Source organism: Aotus nancymaae, unplaced genomic scaffold (genome assembly GCF_030222135.1).
Source record: "Aotus nancymaae isolate 86718 unplaced genomic scaffold, 86718_ANA_hifiasm-v0.15.2.pri h1tg000043l, whole genome shotgun sequence".
Lineage (NCBI taxonomy): Eukaryota > Metazoa > Chordata > Mammalia > Primates > Aotidae > Aotus > Aotus nancymaae.
Window position 1 is genome coordinate 16,286,733 of NW_026988457.1, and position 22,363 is coordinate 16,309,095.

Genomic DNA, 22,363 nt, shown 5'->3' on the forward strand with positions numbered 1-22,363 from the left:
TAATAAGAAACTTCCGTGAGCTAAAAGAACATGTTCTAACCCAATGCAAAGAAACTAAGAACCTTGAAAAAAGACTTGACGAAATGCTAACAAGAATGGACAACTTAGAGAGGAATATGAGCGAATTGATGGAGCTGAAAAACACAACACGAGAACTTCGTGAAGCATGCACAAGTTTCAACAGCCGAATTGACCAAGCAGAAGAAAGGATATCAGAGGTCGAAGATCAACTCAATGAAATAAAACGAGAAGGCAAGATTAGCGAAAACAGGGTAAAAAGGAATGAACAAAGTCAACAAGAAATATGGGACTATGTGAAAAGACCTAATCTACGTTTGATAGGTGTACCTGAATGTGACAAAGAGAATGAATCCAAGCTGGAAAATACTCTTCAGGATATTATCCAGGAAAACTTCCCCAACCTAACAAGGCAGGCCAAGATTCAAGTCCAGGAAATACAGAGAACACCACAAAGATATTCCTCTAGAAGAGCAACCCCAAGACACATAATCATCAGATTCACCAGGGTTGAAATGAAGGAGAAAATACTAAGGGCAGCCAGAGAGAAAGGTCGGGTTACCCACAAAGGGAAGCCCATCAGACTCACTGCAGATCTCTCAGCAGAAACCCTACAGGCCAGAAGAGAGTGGGGGCCGATATTCAACATCCTTAAGGAAAAGAACTTTCAACCCAGAATTTCGTATCCAGCCAAACTAAGCTTCATAAGTGAAGGAAAAATAAAATCCTTTGTGAACAAGCAAGAACTCAGAGAGTTCATCACCACCAGACCAGCTCTACAAGAGCTCCTGAAGGAGGCACTACAAATAGAAAAGAACAACCAGTACCAGCCACTCCAAAAACACACGAAAAGGTAAAGAGCATCAACACAATGAAGAATCTGCATCAACCAAAGGGCAAAACAGCCACCTAGCACCAAAATGACAGGATCGAATTCACACATAACAATATTAACCCTAAATGTAAACGGACTAAATGCCCCAATCAAAAGACACAGACTGGCAAATTGGATAAAAAGCCAAAACCCATCAGTGTGCTGTATCCAGGAAACCCATCTCGCATGCAAGGATACACAAAGGCTCAAAATAAAGGGATGGAGGAAGATTTACCAAGCAAATGGAGAGCAAAAAAAAGCAGGAGTTGCAATTCTCATCTCTGATAAAATAGACTTTAAAGCAACAAAGATCAAAAGAGACAAAGAAGGACATTACATAATGGTAAAAGGATCAATGCAGCAAGAAGAGCTAACGATCCTAAATATATATGCACCTAATACAGGAGCACCCAGATACATAAGGCAAGTTCTTAAAGACATACAAAGAGACTTAGACTCCCACACAATAATAGTGGGAGACTTCAACACACCATTGTCAATATTAGACAGATCAATGAGACAGAAAATTAATAAGGATATCCAGGACTTGAACTCAGACCTGGAACAAGCAAACCTAATAGACATTTACAGAACTCTCCACCCCAAATCCACAGAATATACATTCTTCTCAGCACCACATCACACCTACTCTAAAATTGACCACATAATTGGAAGTAAATCACTCCTCAGCAAATGCAAAAGAATGGAAACCATAACAAACAGTCTCTCAGACCACAGTGCAATCAAGTTAGAACTCAGAATTCAGAAACCAACCCAGAACCGCACAGCCTCATGGAAAATGAACAACTTTCTCCTGAATGTTGACTGGATAAACAATGAAATGAAGGCAGAAATAAAGACGTTCTTCAAAACCAACAAGAATGAAGACACCACATACCAGAATCTCTGGGACACATTTAAAGCAGTCTCTAGAGGAAAATATATAGCAATAAGTGCCCACATGAGAAGAAAGGAGAGATCTAAAATTGACACCCTATCGTCAAAATTGAAAGAGCTAGAGGAGCAAGATCAAAAAAACTCAAAACCTAGCAGAAGACAAGAAATAACTAAGATCAAAGCAGAATTGAAGGAGATAGAGACACGAAAAACCCTTCAAATAATCAATAAATCCAGGAGCTGGCTTTTTGAAAAGATCAACAAAATAGACAGACCACTAGCCAGACTAATAAAAAAGAAAAGAGAGAATAACCAAATAGATGCAATAAAAAATGACAAAGGGGATATCACCACAGATGCCACAGAAATTCAAACCATCATCAGAGATTATTACAAACAACTCTATGCACATAAACTAGAAAACCTGGAGGAAATGGATAAGTTCCTGGACAGCTGCCTCCTCCCAAGCCTAAACCAGGAAGAAGTCGAAACCCTGAATAGACCAATAACAAGGTCTGAAGTCGAGGCAGCAATTAAGAGCCTACCACCCAAAAAAAGCCCAGGTCCAGATGGGTTCACAGCAGAATTCTACCAGACATACAAAGAGGAACTGATACCATTCCTACTGAAACTATTCCAAATAATCCAAAAAGAGGGAATCCTTCCCAAATCATTTTATGAGACCAACATCATCCTAATACCAAAACCTGGCAGAGACTCAACAAGAAAAGAAAACTACAGGCCAATATCCATGATGAACATAGATGCAAAAATCTTCAATAAAATACTGGCAAGCCGATTACAACAGCACATCAAAAAGCTTATCCACCATGATCAAGTAGGATTCATCCCGGGGATGCAAGGCTGGTTCAATATACGCAAGTCTATAAATGTAATTCACCACATAAACAGAACCAAAGACAAAAACCACATGATTATCTCAATCGATGCAGAGAAGGCCTTTGACAAAATTCAACAGCCCTTTATGCTAAAAACCCTCAATAAACTAGGTATCGACGGAACGTATCTCAAAATAATAAAAGCTATTTACGACAAACCGACAGCCAATATCATACTGAACGGGCAAAAACTGGAAGCATTCCCTTTGAAATCTGGCACTAGACAAGGATGCCCTCTCTCACCACTCCTATTCAATATAATACTGGAAGTTCTAGCCAGAGCAATCAGGCAAGAAAAAGAAATAAAGGGTATTCGATTAGGAAAGGAGGAAGTCAAATTGTCTCTATTTGCAGACGACATGATTGTATATCTAGAAGACCCCATCATCTCAGCCCCAAATCTCCTGAAACTGATAAGCAACTTCAGCAAAGTCTCAGGATACAAAATCAATGTGCAAAAATCACAAGCATTCCTATACACCAATAACAGACTTAAAGAGAGCCAAATCAAGAACGAACTGCCATTCACAATTGCTACAAAGAGAATAAAATACCTAGGAATACAACTAACAAGGAATGTAAAGACCTCCTCAAGGAGAACTACAAACCACTACTCAACGAAATAAGAGAGGACACAAACAGATGGAGAAACATTCCATGTTCATGGTTAGGAAGAATTAATATCGTGAAAATGGCCATACTGCCCAAAGTAATATACAGATTCAATGCTGTCCCCATCAAGCTACCAATGACCTTCTTCACAGAACTGGAAAAAACCACCTTAAACTTCATATGGAACCAAAAGAGAGCCCGCATAGCCAAGTCAATTCTAAGGAAAAAGAACAAAGCGGGAGGCATCACACTACCAGACATCAAACTCTACTACAAGGCTACAGTAATCAAAACAGCATGGTACTGGTACCAAAACAGAGATATAGACCAATGGAACAGAACAGAGGCGTCGGAGGCAACACAACATATCTACAACCATCCGATCTTTGACAAACCTGACAAAAACAAGCAATGGGGAAAGGATTCCCTGTTCAATAAGTGGTGTTGGGAAAACTGGCTAACCATATGCAGAAAGCAGAAACTGGACCCCTTCCTGACACCTTACACTAAAATTGACTCCAGATGGATTAAAGACTTAAACATAAGACCTAACACCATAAAATCACTAGAAGGAAACCTAGGCAAAACCATTCAGGACATAGGCGTAGGCAAGGACTTCATGACCAAAACACCAAAAGCATTGGCAACAAAGCCAAAATAGACAAATGGGACCTAATCAAACTCCACAGCTTCTGCACAGCAAAAGAAACAGTCAATAGAGTGAATCGGCAACCAACAGAATGGGAAAAAATTTTTGCAGCCTACCCATCTGACAAAGGGCTGATATCCAGAATTTACAACGAACTAAAACAGAGTTACAAGAAAAAAACAAACAAGCCCATTCAAAAGTGGGCGAAGGATATGAACAGATACTTTACAAAAGAAGACATACATGAGGCCAACAAGCTTATGAAAAAATGCTCATCATCACTGGCCATTAGAGAAATGCAAATCAAAACTACATTGAGATACCATCTCACGCCAGTTAGAATGGCGATCATTAAAAAATCTGGAGACAACAGATGCTGGAGAGGATGTGGAGAAATAGGAACACTTTTACACTGTTGGTGGGAGTGTAAATTAGTTCAACCATTGTGGAAAACAGTGTGGCGATTCCTCAAGGACCTAGAAATAGAAATTCCATTTGACCCAGCAATGCCATTACTGGGCATATATCCAAAGGATTATAAATCGTTCTACTATAAGGACACATGCACACGAATGTTCATAGCAGCACAGTATACAATAGCAAAGACCTGGAACCAACCCAAATGCCCATCAATGATAGACTGGACAGGAAAAATGTGGCACATATACACCATGGAATATTATGCAGCCATTAAAAACGAGGAGTTCGCGTCCTTTGTAGGGACATGGATGAACCTGGAAACCATCATTCTCAGCAAACTGACACAAGAACACAAAATCAAACATCACATGTTCTCACTCATAGGTGGGTGTTGAACAAGGAGAACACATGGACACAGGGAGGGGAGCACTATACATGGGGGTCTGTTGTGGGGGAGTGGGGGGGACAGCGGGGGGGTGGGGAGTTGGGGAGGGATAGCATGGGGAGAAATGCCAGATATGGGTGAAGGGGAGGAAGGCAGCAAATCACACTGCCACGTATGCACCTATGCAACAACCTTGCATGTTTTTCACATGTACCCCAAAACCTAAAATGCAATAAAAAAAAAAAAGAAAAAGAAAAAAAAAAAGAAAATACAGCAAAATACAAATGAAAAAACAAAAACCTTTTTCTCTTTTTTATCTGCCATTGTACTGAGAATTTTCCAGTTTTCCAAAGTGTAACTTTTAACAGTGAAAATGTATTCTGTTTTTATCAGTGCCTCACAATCATTAACTGCATTATTGCTGCATAGTTTGATTTCCCCCCACGTTTGCTAAATAAACATCTTTGTTGCAACCCAGAAAAAAAAAAATTATCAAACATAAATTTAAATTTGTATACTTTAACATCTTATGGTATTTAAAAAGCTAAATATATTTAGAACTGATAAAAATGTGAGAAAACAAATCTTTCTAATAATTATAAAATGTTTTCATGTATAAATACTGATATAAAACAGCTCAAACTTACTTTCTAGGTTTTCTCTAGAAATTAGGATTACTGGCCAGGAGCGGTGGTGCATGCCTGTAGTCCCAGCCACTTGGAAGGCTGAGGCTGGAGGATCAAAAAAAAAAAAAAAAAGAAAGAAAGAAAGAAAAGATGGTATCGATATTGTCAGCCCACTCTTTTCCCTGGACCTGGCCTCTCCAGGTGTCAACACAAAATGAGCTGTTTACAATTGCTCAAAGTTACCTGGGGCACAGTGGGCCTTGGTCTTCTTCCTCTTCTTGGTCCTTTTTAGTCTCTGCAATAAATTCAGATAGGGACAGACAAAATTAAGCCATTCCCCTACACCCATAACAGTCCACTGTCTAATCCCTGCACAGGGACCTCAGGCTCCTCAGCATGAGAACAGGATAATGTGAGAGATAGACTTCGGGAGGTCTCAAGGCCAATCATGATAGAGATTCCTTGGTTTGTGTCTTAGAACCAGTGGTGAAACATCCCTATTCTGGTGGACCATTATCCCTTTATCCCAAGTTTGTACAAACAGGAAGAACCTCACAGACATGCTTGGGAACAAAACTTACGAGAAACTTGGTAGCTGGCAAGAGACATTTAATTCAGATTGACAGACAACTCGTGGACATGTGCTGCATAGCTTGGTGTGCGTTTGCAACACCTGCCTTGGGTTTCAATGTCCTGACAGTCAGTCCAGGGTGCCACAGGCATGGTTTGAGACTAGAGAGAGAGAGCAAAGCTCACTGACCCACCCCATGCCCAAGCTTCAGACTGGAATCCAGAGTGATTGAAATCTACACTGATGGATAGGTTCAGCCCACAGTGATGACAACCCTCAGCCCGGCCAGCAGAGCAAGGCCCAGAGATTATGGGGTCTTATCTGGGACACAAACTGGAGCTTTATCAACTTCACAATGGAGTACTCACTGCCTATGTCAACAGCCAAGTCGACTTGCTGCTCCTCTAATGAGTGCAAATTGCTCCTGTAAGACTCATGGAAAGCGGATGTGCCAGAAGGAATTGAGAGAGTCGAATAACCTTCATCCCAGGACTCCTGGGGGGCTCCCTCCTCCACAGACTCCTGCAGATTCCTAATGAGCCAGGCAGGACAGGGACGACAGAAGATTAAACCAACAGAGATTAGACAACAAAGTCTCCCAGCTGAGCTGATGGAAGTCAGAATGGAGTGGTCATAGAAAGCAAAGGCATTTTTCCTTCAAGAGAAAAAAAACTATCCTTCTAAATGCAGGGTGGAGGGTGACTACCCTGGGGACAGAGCATAAATGAGCAGCATGTGCTCAGTGCATTTGCCACAGATGAGCCACTGCAGGCCACCCAGACTCTCCCTGTAAACTCTCATCGTGACTTGCAGCACGAGAACCAACACGGGGCTTCAACTGCCTCGCATAAGTTGTGTTGAATTTTACATGCAGCATTCAAGGGAACAGAGCTCTTGAGGCATTTCAGACACCCAGATCTTGGGTATTAAGGGCCTCCTTTTTCCAGTATTTTGATATAATATGTATATTTTTTTAATTTCTTCTCTTGCACAAATCCTAGCAAACATGCTAACAATAAATGGGCAGAAAGCATATATATATATATATATTAATATATATACATATTAAAAAATGTATATATATTTTAATAGTCAACTGGATTTTTATTGAGAAAAGCTTTCAAACTCTATTGAAGACGACAACAGAAAATCTAAACAAATGGAGTATATATGTGTTTCATGGACTTGAAAGTCTAAAGTTGTCAATTTCCCATAAATTATTGAATTGGATTAAATCAATTCGAATAAATATCACAGTTGATCTCTGGAGGGAACTTTTCTATTAATTCTAAAAACTACATGAAATAAATTTTCACAAATAATTAAGATACTTTTTCTGAAATAAGAGTAACAAGGTTAGTTCTAGCATAGGAACAAACAGAAAAATGGAAAAAGATAGTAATCCCGGAAACAGACTCCGAACCTGGTATACAGTAGGTGTATCATCATGAATCACTCTGGAAACTATGGATTATAAAAAACACAGTGTTGGCAACACTGGCTGATATCTAGTATCAACGGATGATGTCCCGTTAAGGCCGTGAGGGCCCCTCCAGGACTGCCAAGCTCCCAAGGAGGGGCAAAGAGGAGTCAGAGCTGGCCTCACCCACCATAGCCGCCAAGAGGCCAGGATGTACTGGCGGATGGGGCCTGCCTGCACCCCGGGGAGGCGCCCACCCCGGACCCCCACCCCTCCTCACTGTGAAAGACTAACTCCTGCAACTGGAATGCGGGGACGCCCGCCGACGAGGAGGCCGCCGTGCTAAGCCGGCAGAGGTCATGCCAGGCGCCAAGTGCCATGTGCCCAGCTGCTGCTGGCTGGGTGGGCCAGGGAGCCTGCCAGCAGACCCCACACAGCATGTCCGGCCCAGGGCAAAGCCTCCCTCCTTCGCTCTGCGCCCATCCCAGCTCGCCTCAGCCCTATTATCTCAGAACCAATAAAAATATTTCCAAGAGCAAAAAAAAAAAAAAAAAAAAAAAAAAGCAGCCTGTAATCACAGAACAGGTCAAAGGCATAACCTCCTTCCAGCTGCTCAATCCTGGAACATACACAGTGAAAATAAGAGCCCAGGAAATCTACGATAAATTATGGAGAGCCTGGAGCAGCCCCCAGCGCTTAGAGTGCGATCAGGAGGAGGGCCCGCACACCCGAGCCTGGCGGACGTCACTGCTCATCGCGCTGGGGACGCTGCTGGCCTTGTTCTGTGCTGTCCTGCTCTGCAAAAGGTACCTCGTGATGGAGAGACTGTTTCCCCGCATCCCTCACATGAAAGACCCCATGGGTGACGGCTTCCGAAATCACAGGCTGGTGATCTGGGAGGCGGGCAGAGCCGGCCTGGAGGACTGCCTGGTGACGGAGATACAGGTCGTGGGGAAAACCTGAGACCCGGCTCAGGGCCCTGGACGCACGTTCCTAACGGTGGTGGGCACGGGAGAGGCCCCTGCTGTTCAGTCCCAAGCTGCTGGGAAGACGACAGAACAGAACTGTGTGTGTTTATTTCATAATAAACTGCTTTTTTACCCACTCAAAAAAAAAAAAAAAAAAAAAAAAAGATCGCCGCCACGAGAGGAGCCGCCGCCATGTCTGCGCATCTGCAATGGATGGTCGTGCGGAACTGCTCCAGTTTCCTCATCAAGAGGAACAAGCAGACCTACAGCACCGAGCCCAGTAACTTGAAGGCCCGCAACTCCTTCCGCTACAACGGGCTGATTCACCGCAAGACTGTGGGCGTGGAGCCGGAGGCCGACGGCAAAGGTGTCGTGGTGGTCATGAAGCGGAGATCCGGCCAGCGGAAGCCTGCCACCTCCTACGTGCGGATCACCATCAACAAGAATGCTCGCGCCACGCTCAGCAGCATCATCAGACACATGATATGCAAGAACAAGTACCAGCCCGACCTGCGCATGGCAGCTATCCGCAGGGCCAGCGCCATCCTGCGCAGCCAGAAGCCTGTGATGGTGAAGAGGAAGCGGACCCGCCCCACCAAGAGCTCCTGAGCCCCCTGCTCCCAAAGCAATAAAGAATCAGCTGGCCTTAAAAAAAAAAAAAAAAAAAAAAAAAAAAAAAGGTTAACCAGCCGTAAGTGGTTACCGCCTTTGTCTGGGGGAACTTAATAAAATGGCGTTTTCTCGACTCATGGAGACTGCATATTGGTCAGCTCAGTATTAGCTTATTTGGTGAGCGCTGCCCAGTAGGAGCTGTCCAGATGCTGAAAAGAGAAGGTCAAACAGCTGAAGTTGTGCCAAATCTTTGGAGTGTTGATGGAGAAGTTACAGTCACTGAACAGAAGCCAGGAGAAGTTGCTGAAGAACTTGCAAGCTCCTATGAAAGAAAGCACATCAAGGTGGCGGAGATGCATGGCGAGCTGACTGAATTCAACGAGCGCCTGCACAGGGCCCTGGTGGCCAAGGAAGCCCTCGTGTCCCAGATGAGACAGGAGCTCATCGATCTCCGGGGACCGGTGCCTGGAGATTTGAGTCAAACATCCGAAGACCAGAGTTGTCAGATTTTGAAATATCAAACCGGGCACTGATCAACGTCTGGATCCCCTCAGTGTTTCTCTGGGGCAAAGCAGTGAATGCATTCCACGTGTATCACGTGTATCAGCTATTTAAAAATGTGAAAACCATTCTTAGTGTGTGGGCCATATGAAAAGAGCCAGCAGGCCAGGTGGCCAGCCCTGTTTGAGAGGAGTGCGTCTGGAGGGAACAGTGTGTGAGAGGAAGACAGAGCATCTGCCTGGATCTTGCCGGGCCTAGGGCCTGTGTGGGCTATCTCCACCATGCTCCTCCCTGTGGAAGCTGCTCGGTGTATCCTGCTGGGGACATGGCAATGCTGCACTGAGACATCAGAGTCACCTGTGTGCTACTAGAGGGGACCATGCTGTTCCTCCCTGACTGCTCTGCCATCCCCTGGCCAGGGCAGCAGAGAGAGCCTTCCCACAGTTACTCTGATAAATCAAACCGCAGTGGATACCAGCAAAAAAAAAAAACAAAAAAAAACACAGGAGTCTATGCCTCCTGGGTTTAAACACATGGGGGAGAACAGGCGAAACCAGGAAATCCCTGTTTGCTGAGTTCACCTGGCTCATCTGATTGCAGGTTCCTATTTTGGGAGGACTAAGAAATTAAATCCATACAAGTGTCACAAATCACCCACAACATTGTCAATAAGGACAATTTGTAGCTGGGTGAGTGGAAGAAAGAGTTCTAGTCATCACTTCCTCATTTTCCCTGGATCTACAGTCTCCCGGTGTCACTATTGAACTAACAGCCCACAGCTCCACAGCATTACCTGGGGGGCACTGGCCCTTTTTCCTCCTCTTCCTCATCATCACTTTGACTTTCTGTAAATAAATTCAGAGAAGCAGGTCACGTTAAGCAAATCACACTTCACATATGACCAAATCAGTGTTTAGTCATAGCACAAGCACAGAAATGTTCTCAGGGCAAGAATACAAATTCTGACAGGACTATTCCAGGTGCCCTAGATGAAGCCTGGTGAGTAGATGAGCCTGCTTTCCAGACACACAGGCCAAAATCTCCCTGTACATGTAGACCATAATGCCATATTCTCTGCCTGAGTCTATGCAAAGTTAAACCGTATTTTTTCCCAGAAAATCTCCAAAAATTAGTCAAACTATTTTCTGGGAGTGTTACTGCAATACTGACTTATCTCACAAGGTAGCAAGGTCATTGAATGGTTAGAGGCATCTATACATGAAACTGGACTGATAAGTAAATTCTAACAACACTTGCTTTGAAAAGAATCTGTGATCTTTGCACAGTGGCAGTATCGTAGCCAATGAGGTTTATCCGAGATGCGATTATTGCTAATTGAAAACTTTTCCCAATACCGCACCATGATGACATGCAATACAGTCGGCATTGGCAATTTTTGACAGTCTCTAGGGAGACTGAATAAAAAAAGACAAAACAAAAACAAGCAAAAAAGAATCTGTGGGCCGGGCATGGTGGCTCACGCCTGTAATCCCAACACTCTGAAAGGCTGAGGTGAGCACTTCACAAGGTCAGGAGATCGGGACCATCCTGGCTAACACGGTGAAAGGCTGATCTCTACTAAAAATACAAAGAAATTAGCTGGGCTTGGTGGCACATGCCTGCAGTCTCAGCTACTCACGAAGCTGAGGCAGCAGAATCATCTGATCCCAGGAGGTGGAGGTTGTAGTGAGCTGAGATCATGCAACTGAACTCCAGTCTGAATAACAGAGGGAGACTCCATTCCCCCCCAAAAAATAAAATCTGTGATTTCAAAGGACAAGGCAGATGAACCATTTAAGGTCAGGAGTTGAAGACCAGCCTGGCCAATATGGTGAAACATCATCTCTACTACAAATACAAAAATTAGCTAGGTGTGGTGTGGGCACCTGTGTACCCAGCTACTCAGGAGGCAGAGGCAGGAGAATCACTGGAGTCTGGGAAGTGGAGACTGCAGTAAGCCAAGATGGTGCCACTGCATTCCAGCCTGGGTGACAAAAGGAGACTCCATCTCAACAACAACAACAAACATTACGTGATGCTATGAAGAAATATCAGATCGGCCATTGCATGGATGGCGTGGAGAGCCAGGGCTGAGCCTTGCTTTATGGAAACATATCAGCAAGGTAAAGAGGAAATGTTTTCATCCTCATTTCAAGGTGACCGTGCAGCTAAGCAAGCTGACTTAAAAGAGATCAAGACTGAAGCTCAGAGCAGTGAAAACTGGGGAACAATATCCCCCCAAAAATAGGCAAGGCTCCAGTTTCCTTAAAAAGAAAGAGAAACTCCATGGACATTGTTCAGGGACAGATGACATAATTACAGGTGATGAGATATATCAAATCAAAGCTAGGAGACCTGATAGGTATCTACTGTACACCTCCTGCACTCAGGTGGCCATGAGTTTGTCACACTGGCCTGGGGTCTGGTAACTTGATACTTGGGCCTGGGAGACAAACACATATCATAAGCTGAGGATGAGATAAAAATTCCCTGGTATCTGTGTTTAGCATCCCATCATACGTTTTATTCAAACTGATTTCTGTGTATAGAGCCTGTCTTCAGAGTTGATCTTCCTCAGCCTAGACAGAGGTACCAAAAACAAGGAATGTAGACGTCACCTGAAACAATGATTAGAGCATCCTCCACTACATCGTGAGATGATTCACTCTCTACAACCAGCACAGAGTAGACATTGTCTTCCTCAAATGTGATTTTGTTGGTGTCTCCGTGAGGCTGGCTGGAGTCAGTAGGGCCACAGCTATTTGAACGAGTGATGACACATTCCTCCAGTGAGTCCTCAGGGACTTTCTTTACTTCAACCTTTTACACCTCCCTGAGAGCTAGATGGGAGAGAGATGACAGAAGATTAAACAAGGAGGGATTGCACCTCAGGGAGTGCTAGCTGGTTTTCACAGGAGGAGTAAGAGAGTGGTCCCAGAAGGCAAATGGGAGGTTCCCTTTGAGAGGAAACAGGCAATCCTCCTCTCTGAAACAGAGCATGGCTGCCATTGGAACCAGAGAGAAAGAGAGCAGCTGCCACTCATCACACTGGACAGAAAGGAGCTGAGAAGAAAAGGGACTCAGTTATCCCTGTATAATTCAGACACGGCGCTCAGCACATACAAAGAACCACAACAGCTGCCGCACCCTGTGTCTAAGTTGGGTTGAACTGAACATATTGTGGCCAAGGGAATGCAGGCTTTCGGCCCATGGTAGATGCCAGAGAGGGTACGCTTCTAGACCTTTTCCATACTTTACCACCCATTACTTGCTCCTGATTATTCAGTGTTACCTGGGGGCACGTGATTCCTGTATGTTCTCAGCCTCTGCAACATGAACGACTTCATCCTCATCTTTGTCATTTTCTGCAAGTACAGACGTGTTAGTTCAGATATTTCCCATTTCACACTCTGCAAGGACAGTCAGCCCAATGTGCACAGGGACATGAACATCTGTGTATGGGTCTCCGTTCCACTGCAAGCTCTCATGTTTTCTCTTTAATAAAATGCCCTGGCATGGTTTCCTGATCTGCCAGGCAATGCATTTCTGATCCAGAGGGTCACCATCAAGATGAGGCCAAACGTTGAAAAGGCCTTCTGCTCCCACATCACTGGAGGCTTGTGCAGCCTCTCTCTGGACTTTGGCAGCTGTCTCCCCCATCCTGATACAGATCTGATTCCCAGGGACAGGCTTGCTGTCCTGTCACAGTTCACATTTACAACCTGATTCATTCTCTCAGGAGAGGACAAACAAACTTGTCCCACAATTCTCTGCACATCAGGTGACTTCACAGGCCCTCCAAGTGGCTTCTGCTGTTATTCAGGGACATTCTTTCCATGGGGAGTGCTCCAGTCTGACCCACTTCCTACCACCAAATGCCCACACATCAAGGGCTGTCTCCAACACCACACAGTGAGGGACTTTATCTCATTTTGATAAGCGGTCATAAGTGTTCGCACATTTGAATGCTTCAGACACTGCAAGATGTCTGCCTTTGCAGATGGAGAGAGAGAAATTTACCTGCCTTTGCAGATGGAGAGAGAGAAAGTCAGGAAGGAGAAATCAATTGCTTCCTGACAGTTACTAGGAACACTGCTGAAGACACAGCCTGGGAACTTCGTTCTTAATTCAGAGCTCTTTCCACTCCAACAAACGCCCTACTGTCACAGCTTCCTTCCTGTCCCTTACAACGGGACAGATGCTGCCTGTTCCAAAGACCACCTTCCATCAAGGAAGGAGGGACATTTGCAATACTGTGACTGCCAACCCCATGGGTTTCCCATCTCTGTTTCTCATTCAGAAAGTCCTGGTCATATCGTGGCCACATGTCTAGTGGAAGAAAACACCACTGATAAAACTGTCATTGTGGGCTGGGCACGGTGGCTCACGCCTGCAATCCCAGCACTTTGGGAGGCCGAGGCAGGTGGATCACGAGGTCAAGAGATCGAGACCATCCTGGTCAACATGGTGAAACCCCGTCTCTACTCAAAACACAAAAAATTAGCTGGGCATGGTGGTGCATGCCTGTAATCCCAGCTACTCAGGAGGCTGAGGCAGGAGAATTGCCTGAACCCAGGAGGCGGAGGTTGCGGTGAGCCGAGATCACGCCATTGCACTCCAGCCTGGGTAACAAGGGTGAAACTCCGTCTCAAAAAAAAAAAAAAAAAAAGAAAAGAAATAAATATAAACACAACAAAATTCATCACTGCAGCAGCAGGGCTGTGCTCCTCTGAGATAATAGCAATTCACTCTTTCTTGGCTGGAATGGGGGGTATGCTTCTTGCTTGAGGGGCTTATAGTTAAGCCAAACACTGGAAGAGAAGAAAGAGTTTGCCAGGCTGAGAGGAACACAGGGCTCCTGGAGTTGGTGGGGTGGGGGTGGGGCCAGTGCCAGCACAAAGACAGGGGAGCAACTGGGCAGTGGGTGTTAGGGCAGGAGCTTCCTGGGAAGGGAGCGAGAGCAGCTAGGAGACTAGAGAGAGGAGGTCTGAGGAGACTTCAGGCTAAGGAGTTTGGCCTCTTCTCTCAGGAATGAAGAGTCACAGAGTGTTCTGAGGAGAGAAATGCCCAGGATGGGTTTGCAACAGCTCCTCTCTCAGTAAGGTGGAGGAAAGTGAGCACCTCTACTCAGTGGATGCTGAGGTGCCACTGGGCTTGGTCTGCTGCTGGGAGTGCAGATCACAAGTTGCTTCAGCTGTCAGCCCTTTCAGGGGTCAACTCAGCTGCAGAGAGCCCTTCCTTTGAGGTCATGGTCTTTTCTGGGGTGGTTCAAATCCAGTCCTGATGGCTGACAGTCTACAAGGGCCTGGCCACCTCAGCCAATCTCAGACAACTCAGAACTATACTAGTTCTGGGGCTCACCATATGGTTGGCCAAGACTGCTTTGGGGTCAGATTCTCCATCTGCTCACTCCTGCCTTCTTTCCATTGTCTCAACCCCTGCCAAATGATCCCACTAACTATAAACACACCACATGCCAAACTCCAATGGAGAGGCTGCCTTTTGGGAGCCGAGCTGAGACAACCACTCAGGAGGCTGTAGCACTAACTCCATTGGAGAGGATGGGTGTGGGAATATCCTCCCCAGTTTCCACACAGAGTAGAGACCGCTCAGTTCTGGAAGGAGAGATCTATCTCTACAGTAGATCAGGCCTCTGATGGTTTCTCCAGAAAACTCCAAACCCACACACATCAGAAAGTGTCAGGTAAAATGAAAACACAAGACCTGGGCTCAAAAGTTCTGTGTCTTAGTTTTGGATCCCATAGAAATCCACCCTGATGCAAAGATTTGAGTGCAAGCAGGATATTTAGCCAGGAAATACTGGAAGGGGAGTGAAGAGGTGAGAGAGGGAAGGGAAGGCAGCCAGACAGGGGTCCACCATCAGGCAGGTTACTACTCTGAGAACTAGCTCTGGGGCTCACCACATGGCTGGAAGAGGGGATGCTTCTTGTCTGAGGGGCTGATATTTAAGCCAAACACTGGAAGAGAAGAAAGAGTTTGCCAGGCCGAGAACGACACATGGACACTGGTGCTTATACCTCTGCTGGCACCTCTGGGAGCCAGAATAGAACATGTGCCTCAGAGCTGTCACTCACAAGGGCAGGGGAGCTGAGGTACTTATGCATCAACTCCTATCAGTCACTGACTGACAGTGGCTACTCAGGGGTTTTAATTCTCCAGGCACTTCCCGTCCTTTGTGGGTAGGATATAGTTCTGCTTCTAGAAATTATCCTGAAGCACAAAGGCACAGATGCTGGCAGGTGGAAGGTGGGTGTGGGGGATATACTCGGGGCTTGGTTATCTGTCTCCATTTCCTAATGACAAGAGCTTAGAGGCCTCATCCATGCAGAGCTTCAGCTGTTTAGTCATCAAACAAGGAAAACAATACCTGACTTTTAATTGTTGCAAGGTTTAAATGTGACTTTGATTTAATTGTCAAATAATATCTTTAAGAATGGCTGAAGTGAGAGACAAGTAGACATATAATATTAATCACATTCCCTGAACCCCCAAACTGCATTCCCAAGTGTGGAGAGGCCACAAGTCCCCTTCAACTCCTTTAAGATAGAAGCAACCTTCCGAACTGGAATATTCAGAATCATGGTTGGTGAGTCACCTGCATTTACCAAAAACAATATTCTGCCAACTACCTCTGGACCTATTCAATGAGGTATTGGAAAGATATCTCAGCATTCAGAAATGTTACTGCCCCATTTTTCAGGGATAACATTTAGGAACAGCGAGGTCAGTGTCACCTGGATGGTCAGCAGCTGAATGCTGGATGGAGCACCCTCCTTCCACCCTCTGATGCTCACTGAGCCCAAGGCTTTTTTTTTTTTTTTTTTTTTGAGACAGAGTTTTTCTCTGTCACCCAGGCTGGAGTGCAGTGGCATGTTCTTGGCTCACTGCAATCTCCACCTCCCAAATTCAAGTGATTTTCCTCCTCAGTCTCCCAAGTAACTGGGATTATAGGCGCATCATGATGCTCAGTTAATTTTTGCATTTTTGGTACAGATGGAGTTTCACTGTGATGGCCAGACTGGTCTTGAACTCCTGACCTCAGGTGATCCACCTGCCTCGGCCTCCCAAACTGCTGAGATCGTAGGTGTGAGCCACTGTGCCCAGCCAAGGCTTTTTCTTTAATTACCTGAAGGAAGGCAGATGGAAATGCCCAGTTTGAAGAGAAACTTTCTACAACTATGCATTTCCAATGCTCAGTGGTGAAAGAGTCAGCTGGAGTGTTGAGTAATGGTGAACTGTGTTCCCTATTAAATAGAAGGTAAATGATTGCCTTGCTTCGAGTTTCCTGGTGTGGTGATTCATTTGCAACGCATGGGGACTCCTGATAAGATACTACCATCATGGAAAATCTTCAAAGAGAGGCTGGATATCTAGCTGTTCCCTGAGCACCAGAGGCCAGAAAGGGGACTATACCTGGAGGCTCAAATAGACTACAGATGCAGCACTTCAATTTGACCATAAGCACTTTTGTGCAAAATACCAGGACTGTGATACTTCCCACCATGTGTGAGAAGAGTCATCCAGTTTTCAGGACCACTGCTACAAAGTACTGGTGGAATTTCTCCTGTCCTTGTAAGAACTCTCACTCCTGAGTCTCAGATTTACTTTTAACCAAAAGCCTTTGATTAGATTCCCCATGAGGTTAATGGAAGCTTAAATCCATCACAAGACTCTTTAGAATTTAGCTGGAGATTCCTCCCTCTCTGTATTTTTATCACTGTCACAATGGCCTTTTCTATAATTGAGTGTTATATTCTAGACATTAATCATTTTAATTTTAAAAAGAGATAACATCTGAGGGCCTACTTTACTCTTCCTAAGCTTCTTTCGGACAGCACTGAGTAGGTAAAGCCTTAACTATGTCCTCTGGTTGGAAAAAAACCACACACACAAACCTTATACATTTCAGACTTTATGATCTGAGCATAACAAGAGCTGAGCCTTTGATTCATATTCTATTCCATCATGAGTACAGCGGTGCTGAAGGGATTTGCATGTTTAAAGAAGTGTTCAGAACAACCCACATAATGAATTCTGAAGGGTCTTCATGGAGAAATTGCTATTCATCTCCACCACTGATGTCTGCAGCGGGCTCTGCATTTTCTGGGGATCTTGAGTGGACACCAGTGCTCAGCAGCAGCCAACCATAAGGCATATGGGCAGAGGCCTCCATCTTGCTTGGACTTGGGAGGTTAAAGAGGGTAGGTTGAGTGGCTTGCAGGCTGCACCAACTGGTGGACAGATGGTGTGTGCAGGTGTTGAGAAATAGGTGATGAAGCTGGTTCCTTCCCTTAAATAATTTATCACAGAGCACCCTCTTTCCTAGGAGTCCCAAACCAGAGGGATCCAATTTCCTGATTTTAAGTTGGCAATTGCATGGATCATCACATTTTCTTGTGAAAAAAATGTGAAGGTAACTGAACTGGGAAGGTAAACTTTGGCCACAATATTAGTAAGAAATTCTACATTACGATGTTCCAAGGTCTGTCATTATTAAAACTGCAGTGTATCTCAAGCACCTGGGAGGGCTATGGTTGGGTTTACTTAAAATTTGACAAGAAAAGGTGAAGGCACATCAGTCTTGCACGTTGAAATCACTGTTTCTCAAAGGGTTGTGTGAGAAGGAGCTGGGACTTGGCTGGGAAAAGCCTTAGCTTTGCTTTGGCTTGGTCTTACTCATCAACGCCACATTTCCCCTGCAACTATGTCAACACGGTGGTCAGGACCTTCTCTGTTAGTCGCTGTCTTTGATGTCTGGGAGCTCTGCTTCTCTCTCCGTCCCCAAGGGCCTCTTATCAGCCCCCTGCTAGGCATTCTTTTTCCTCGGTGTTCTGTTAGTAATTGCTACTCCATGAGACTTCTCATTTAGCCTAACAGGTGGTCTAAGCCTACGGTATTCACTGGTTGAAGAGAGAAATTGATGGAGGGTAGTGGGAAAGGACATGACCTTTAGAATCAAGACTTTGAATTTGAGTCTCTGATTCCATCACTTATGAGCTGAGTAGCACTGGACAGGCACTTAGCCTCCCTAAGCCTCAGTTTCTTCATCTTCCTTAAATAAGATCATGGTTGCTCCTTCTCCAGGTCTCATGGAGATCATGCCTGCAATGCACACGGTGGTGACTCAGAGTGGGCCTGCTGTAGATATTAACCAGTACCCAGAACTCTCAGTGTGGTTCCTCTGTATGTTGGCTGTTGCAGGGTGTAGAGTAGCTGAATGGATCTTCACTTGATTTGGAAGTGGCCTGACTTACACCACAGGCTGTGTGGTGCCTGAGAAGCTCCCCTAGGGAGGATAACGAAGCAGATGTCATCCATGGCAGCTACAGGCCTTGCCTCGAAACTCCCGAGCACCCACCCACCTGGCTGCACAGCTGCCTGCTCCAGGAGGAGAAAAAGGTGCCAAGGGTGTATTTCTTTCATAGGTGATTAATGTTTCCTCCAGTAAAACCAGATGCTTAACTAGTTGTTATGTCATCAACATCATCATTATTATATGAGGGAAATTTTTAACATTTTAAGTTGGTATCTTAGAGGGCAATCATATTCTCCCACAGAAAATCCTGATTTCCACAGACCAATTGTTCTGACTCAAGGCAAGTGTTTCCTTTTTTTCAGCGGTTATTTCTAAAAAAAGAGGAACCAGCTTACTCTAGGCCTTCTCCTTCTCAACATCTTGGGAAAGACATTGGACCTAGACTCAAACGAGCCAGCTTTGACCCAGCTCTGTCTCTTGGGAGCTGGATAACTCTGAGTGAGTTGGTTAATTTTCCTGAGCCTCAGAAGCTTAACTTTTTAAAATAGAGTGAACACATCCAGCTGCCCAGAGACTGTGAAGGTGGCATGAGATTGGGGGAGGGTAGGAGCTTTGCCAGGCTCTGGCTGTCCCACAGCTTGGGGGCCATGGATACAGGGAAGTGTTCATGGAACAGGTGTCAGAACTCATCTCAAAACCCATATAAACCTTTCAGGGCATGGAAAGGGTTTGGTTCTTCCCAGGGGTTTGGTTCTTGCAAAGGTACACATCTGTTGATGAATAGGAGAGCAAAGTTTTATTATTGAAAATATTAAACCAGTGCCTTTGTCACCTCATCGGTCACATTTCCTTCCAACTCATCCACTATGAAAGTGAAAGCGAATCCATGAGGGGCAGGTTGAGAAGCTTTTCCTAGATCAGTGCATCTGTGCCCAGGAGCTGCCCAGAGGTCTTATTACACATTCTAACTCAGAGGGTCTGGAGTGAGGAGGGAGAGCTGAGAGCCTGCATTTCTTTCTTTCTTTCTTTCTTTCTTTCTTTCTTTCTTTCTTTCTTTCTTTCTTTTGAGACAGAGTTTCACTCTTGTTACCCAGGCTGGAGTGCAATGGCGCGATATCTCGGCTCACCGCAATCTCTGCCTCCTGGATTCAGGCAATTCTCCTGCCTCAACCTCCTGAGTAGCTGGGATTACAGGCACATGCCATGATGCCCAGTTAATTTTTTGTATTTTTAGTAGAGACGGGGTTTCACCTTGTTGACCAGGATGGTCGCTATCTCTTTTTTTTTTTTTTTTTTTTTTTTTTTTTTTTTTTTTTGAGACGGAGTCTCGCTCTTGTTACCCAGGCTGGAGTGCAATGGCGCGATCTCGGCTCACCGCAACCTCCGCCTCCTGGGTTCAGGCAATTCTCCTGCCTCAGCCTCCTGAGTAGCTGGGATTACAGGCACGCGCCACCGTGCCCAGCTAATTTTTTTGTATTAATAGAGACGGGGTTTCACAATGTTGACCAGGATGGTCTCGATCTCTCGACCTCGTGATCCACCCGCCTCGGCCTCCCAAAGTGCTGGGATTACAGGGGTCTCTATCTCTTGACCTTGTGATCCACCTGCCTCGGTCTCCCAAAGTGCTGTGATTACAGGCATGAGCCACCGGGCCTGGCCCAAGCCTGCATTTCTTACAAACCCCCAGGCGATGCTAATCTCCTATTCCAAGGACCCCTCTTTGAGAGTCCAAGGCTAAGAACAAAATGCCTTTGACCTACTTTGAGGCTTGGTTCTCTCCTTCTTGAGTCCACAGCAGACAAATAATTTTAAAATCAGGTTTTGGAGAAAGAGAGAAAGAAATTTTAAGCTCCCAAATCATCCCTTACATATTGAGAATGAGGACTGATAGACTCAGACCCTAGAGGTTTTCCATGAGCCATGGCAAGGAGAGGTTACAAGAGGCCACGTGAAAGCATTGCACACAACAAGAAGCAGATGGGAACAACTTCCTGATTTCTGAGAGGAGGGCCAGAGGGAGAGGGAGAGGAGTAGGTGGGGCCCTGGCTAGCTTTCCTTAGGGCTGAATTTAGGAAGAGGGAGGGTGTGGAAACATCTGGGAGGTGTTTTCTGAGACTCCAGAGACTCTTGAACACATGTTCCTATTTCCTTCCCCAGCACGACCCCTCGACCCCCAAACACAGCAGCTCTACAGCCAGGATGGGCATGGGATTGGGATGCGGGGTTTTGACACTGTGTTTTGAGTTTTCCTCACCTCCCCCATGGTGAGGAAGGGAGCCGGGCATCACTGTGGGCGCTGCGGGGGTGAGTGCAGTCACTGAGGGATGAGATCATTGTGCCTGCTGTGAGTTGGATCCGCAGTCCCCCGAAGGTGAGAGGGGGACTCACAGTCCTGATCGAGGCCTATGCTCTACGGACACTTCAGCAAAGGGAGCTCACACAGCTGACTCCAAAGAACTAGACAGAACTGTCACCCTGCAGTGGCACCAGAAGATACTGTCTCGACCAGGGGAGTGGAGATGCCCTTTACCAGGGAGTCACAAATACAGGAGCCCTGCAGAGGGACCAGGCCTCCCCTAATACCTGAGGGACATACACATTTTCTGGAGGTGCCTTGAAGAGGCAGAAGAAGGATAAACAGCTGAGGTGGAAGATGCCTCTGGATAGGCTAAGAGCTGACAGATGCAGCTTACACAGAGGAGGCCGTTTCTCTCCACAAGCCGACTTGCACAGCCTCCCCCAGTCATCAGAGAGAAAAAGGTGGGAGGAACTTCAAAGCTGAGCCCAATTATAGGAAATAAAGAAGTCATTTGTTCTTGGCACATGGGAACAGTGGTGTAGAATGTCAGTCCTGCTATAGTACAATTTAATCAATACACAAATAAAACTAAGTCTTACCACACTAAATTATTTAAGTCATATGCTTATACTATGTATTTTAACTAATAACAATGATAGTAAATCGGATACTTTATTTATTGAATTTTAAAATTGAACATTGTGTTATACACATTTCCATATACCATCTAGATTTCTTACTCTTTATTTTGGCATATTCAACCTTGTTACCATTTAGTGTGAAAAATGGCAAATACGTGTTTTTGTGTATATATGCTTTGTGTATGTGATATATGTGCTGTTGTGTGCTAAGTTGTGTCTACCTAAAATTTATGTATTAAAGTCTTAACCCCCCAGTAACCAAGAAGGTGACTACATTTGGAGATAGATAGAATCTTCAAAGAGGTAATTAAATTTAAATGAGGTCATTTAATGGAGGAACCCTATTTAATATTAGGATTCAGACACACACACAGAGAAGAGCATGTAAGGTGTCCATCTGCAAGCCAAGGAGAGAGGCTTCGGGAGAAAGCAACCTGCTGACACGTTGATGGCAGACTTGTGGCCTCTGGAATGGTAAGAAAATCAGTTTCTGTTGTTTGAGCCTCCCAGTCTATGGTACTTTGTTATGGCAGCCCTAGCAATTGAATACAGAGAGTAAATATCTATTACGTACATGTCAAAGTTCCCTTTATAGGAAATGATGAATTCAGCAGTAATTTAATAAGACATGACTTAGAACTGTAAATTCCTGCTCACCCATTTGATGAATATTTATTGGGGACCTTCTGTGGAT

The 22,363-nt window shown here is 45.1% G+C and overlaps 1 protein-coding gene and 1 non-coding gene across 2 annotated transcripts; both read left to right on the forward strand.

Moving 5' to 3' along the window:
* Positions 1-8,502: 8,502 nt before the first annotated feature.
* Positions 8,503-8,993, forward strand: LOC135268801 (large ribosomal subunit protein eL28-like). Its single transcript, XM_064361809.1, has one exon. The coding sequence runs from the start codon at positions 8,532-8,534 to the stop codon at positions 8,946-8,948; it is 417 nt and encodes a 138-aa protein (XP_064217879.1). The 5' UTR covers positions 8,503-8,531; the 3' UTR covers positions 8,949-8,993.
* A 1,733-nt stretch (positions 8,994-10,726) lies between these two features.
* LOC135268811 (U4 spliceosomal RNA) lies at positions 10,727-10,867 on the forward strand. The gene has a single exon (XR_010337148.1). It is a non-coding gene; the product is annotated as a U4 spliceosomal RNA (small nuclear RNA).
* The last annotated feature ends 11,496 nt before the right edge of the window (positions 10,868-22,363 follow it).

What these genes read in the sequence shown, in the direction of transcription:
- LOC135268801 (XM_064361809.1), top strand. Translation starts at nt 8,532, where the DNA reads ATGTCTGCGCATCTGCAATGGATGGTCGTGCGGAACTGCTCCAGTTTC.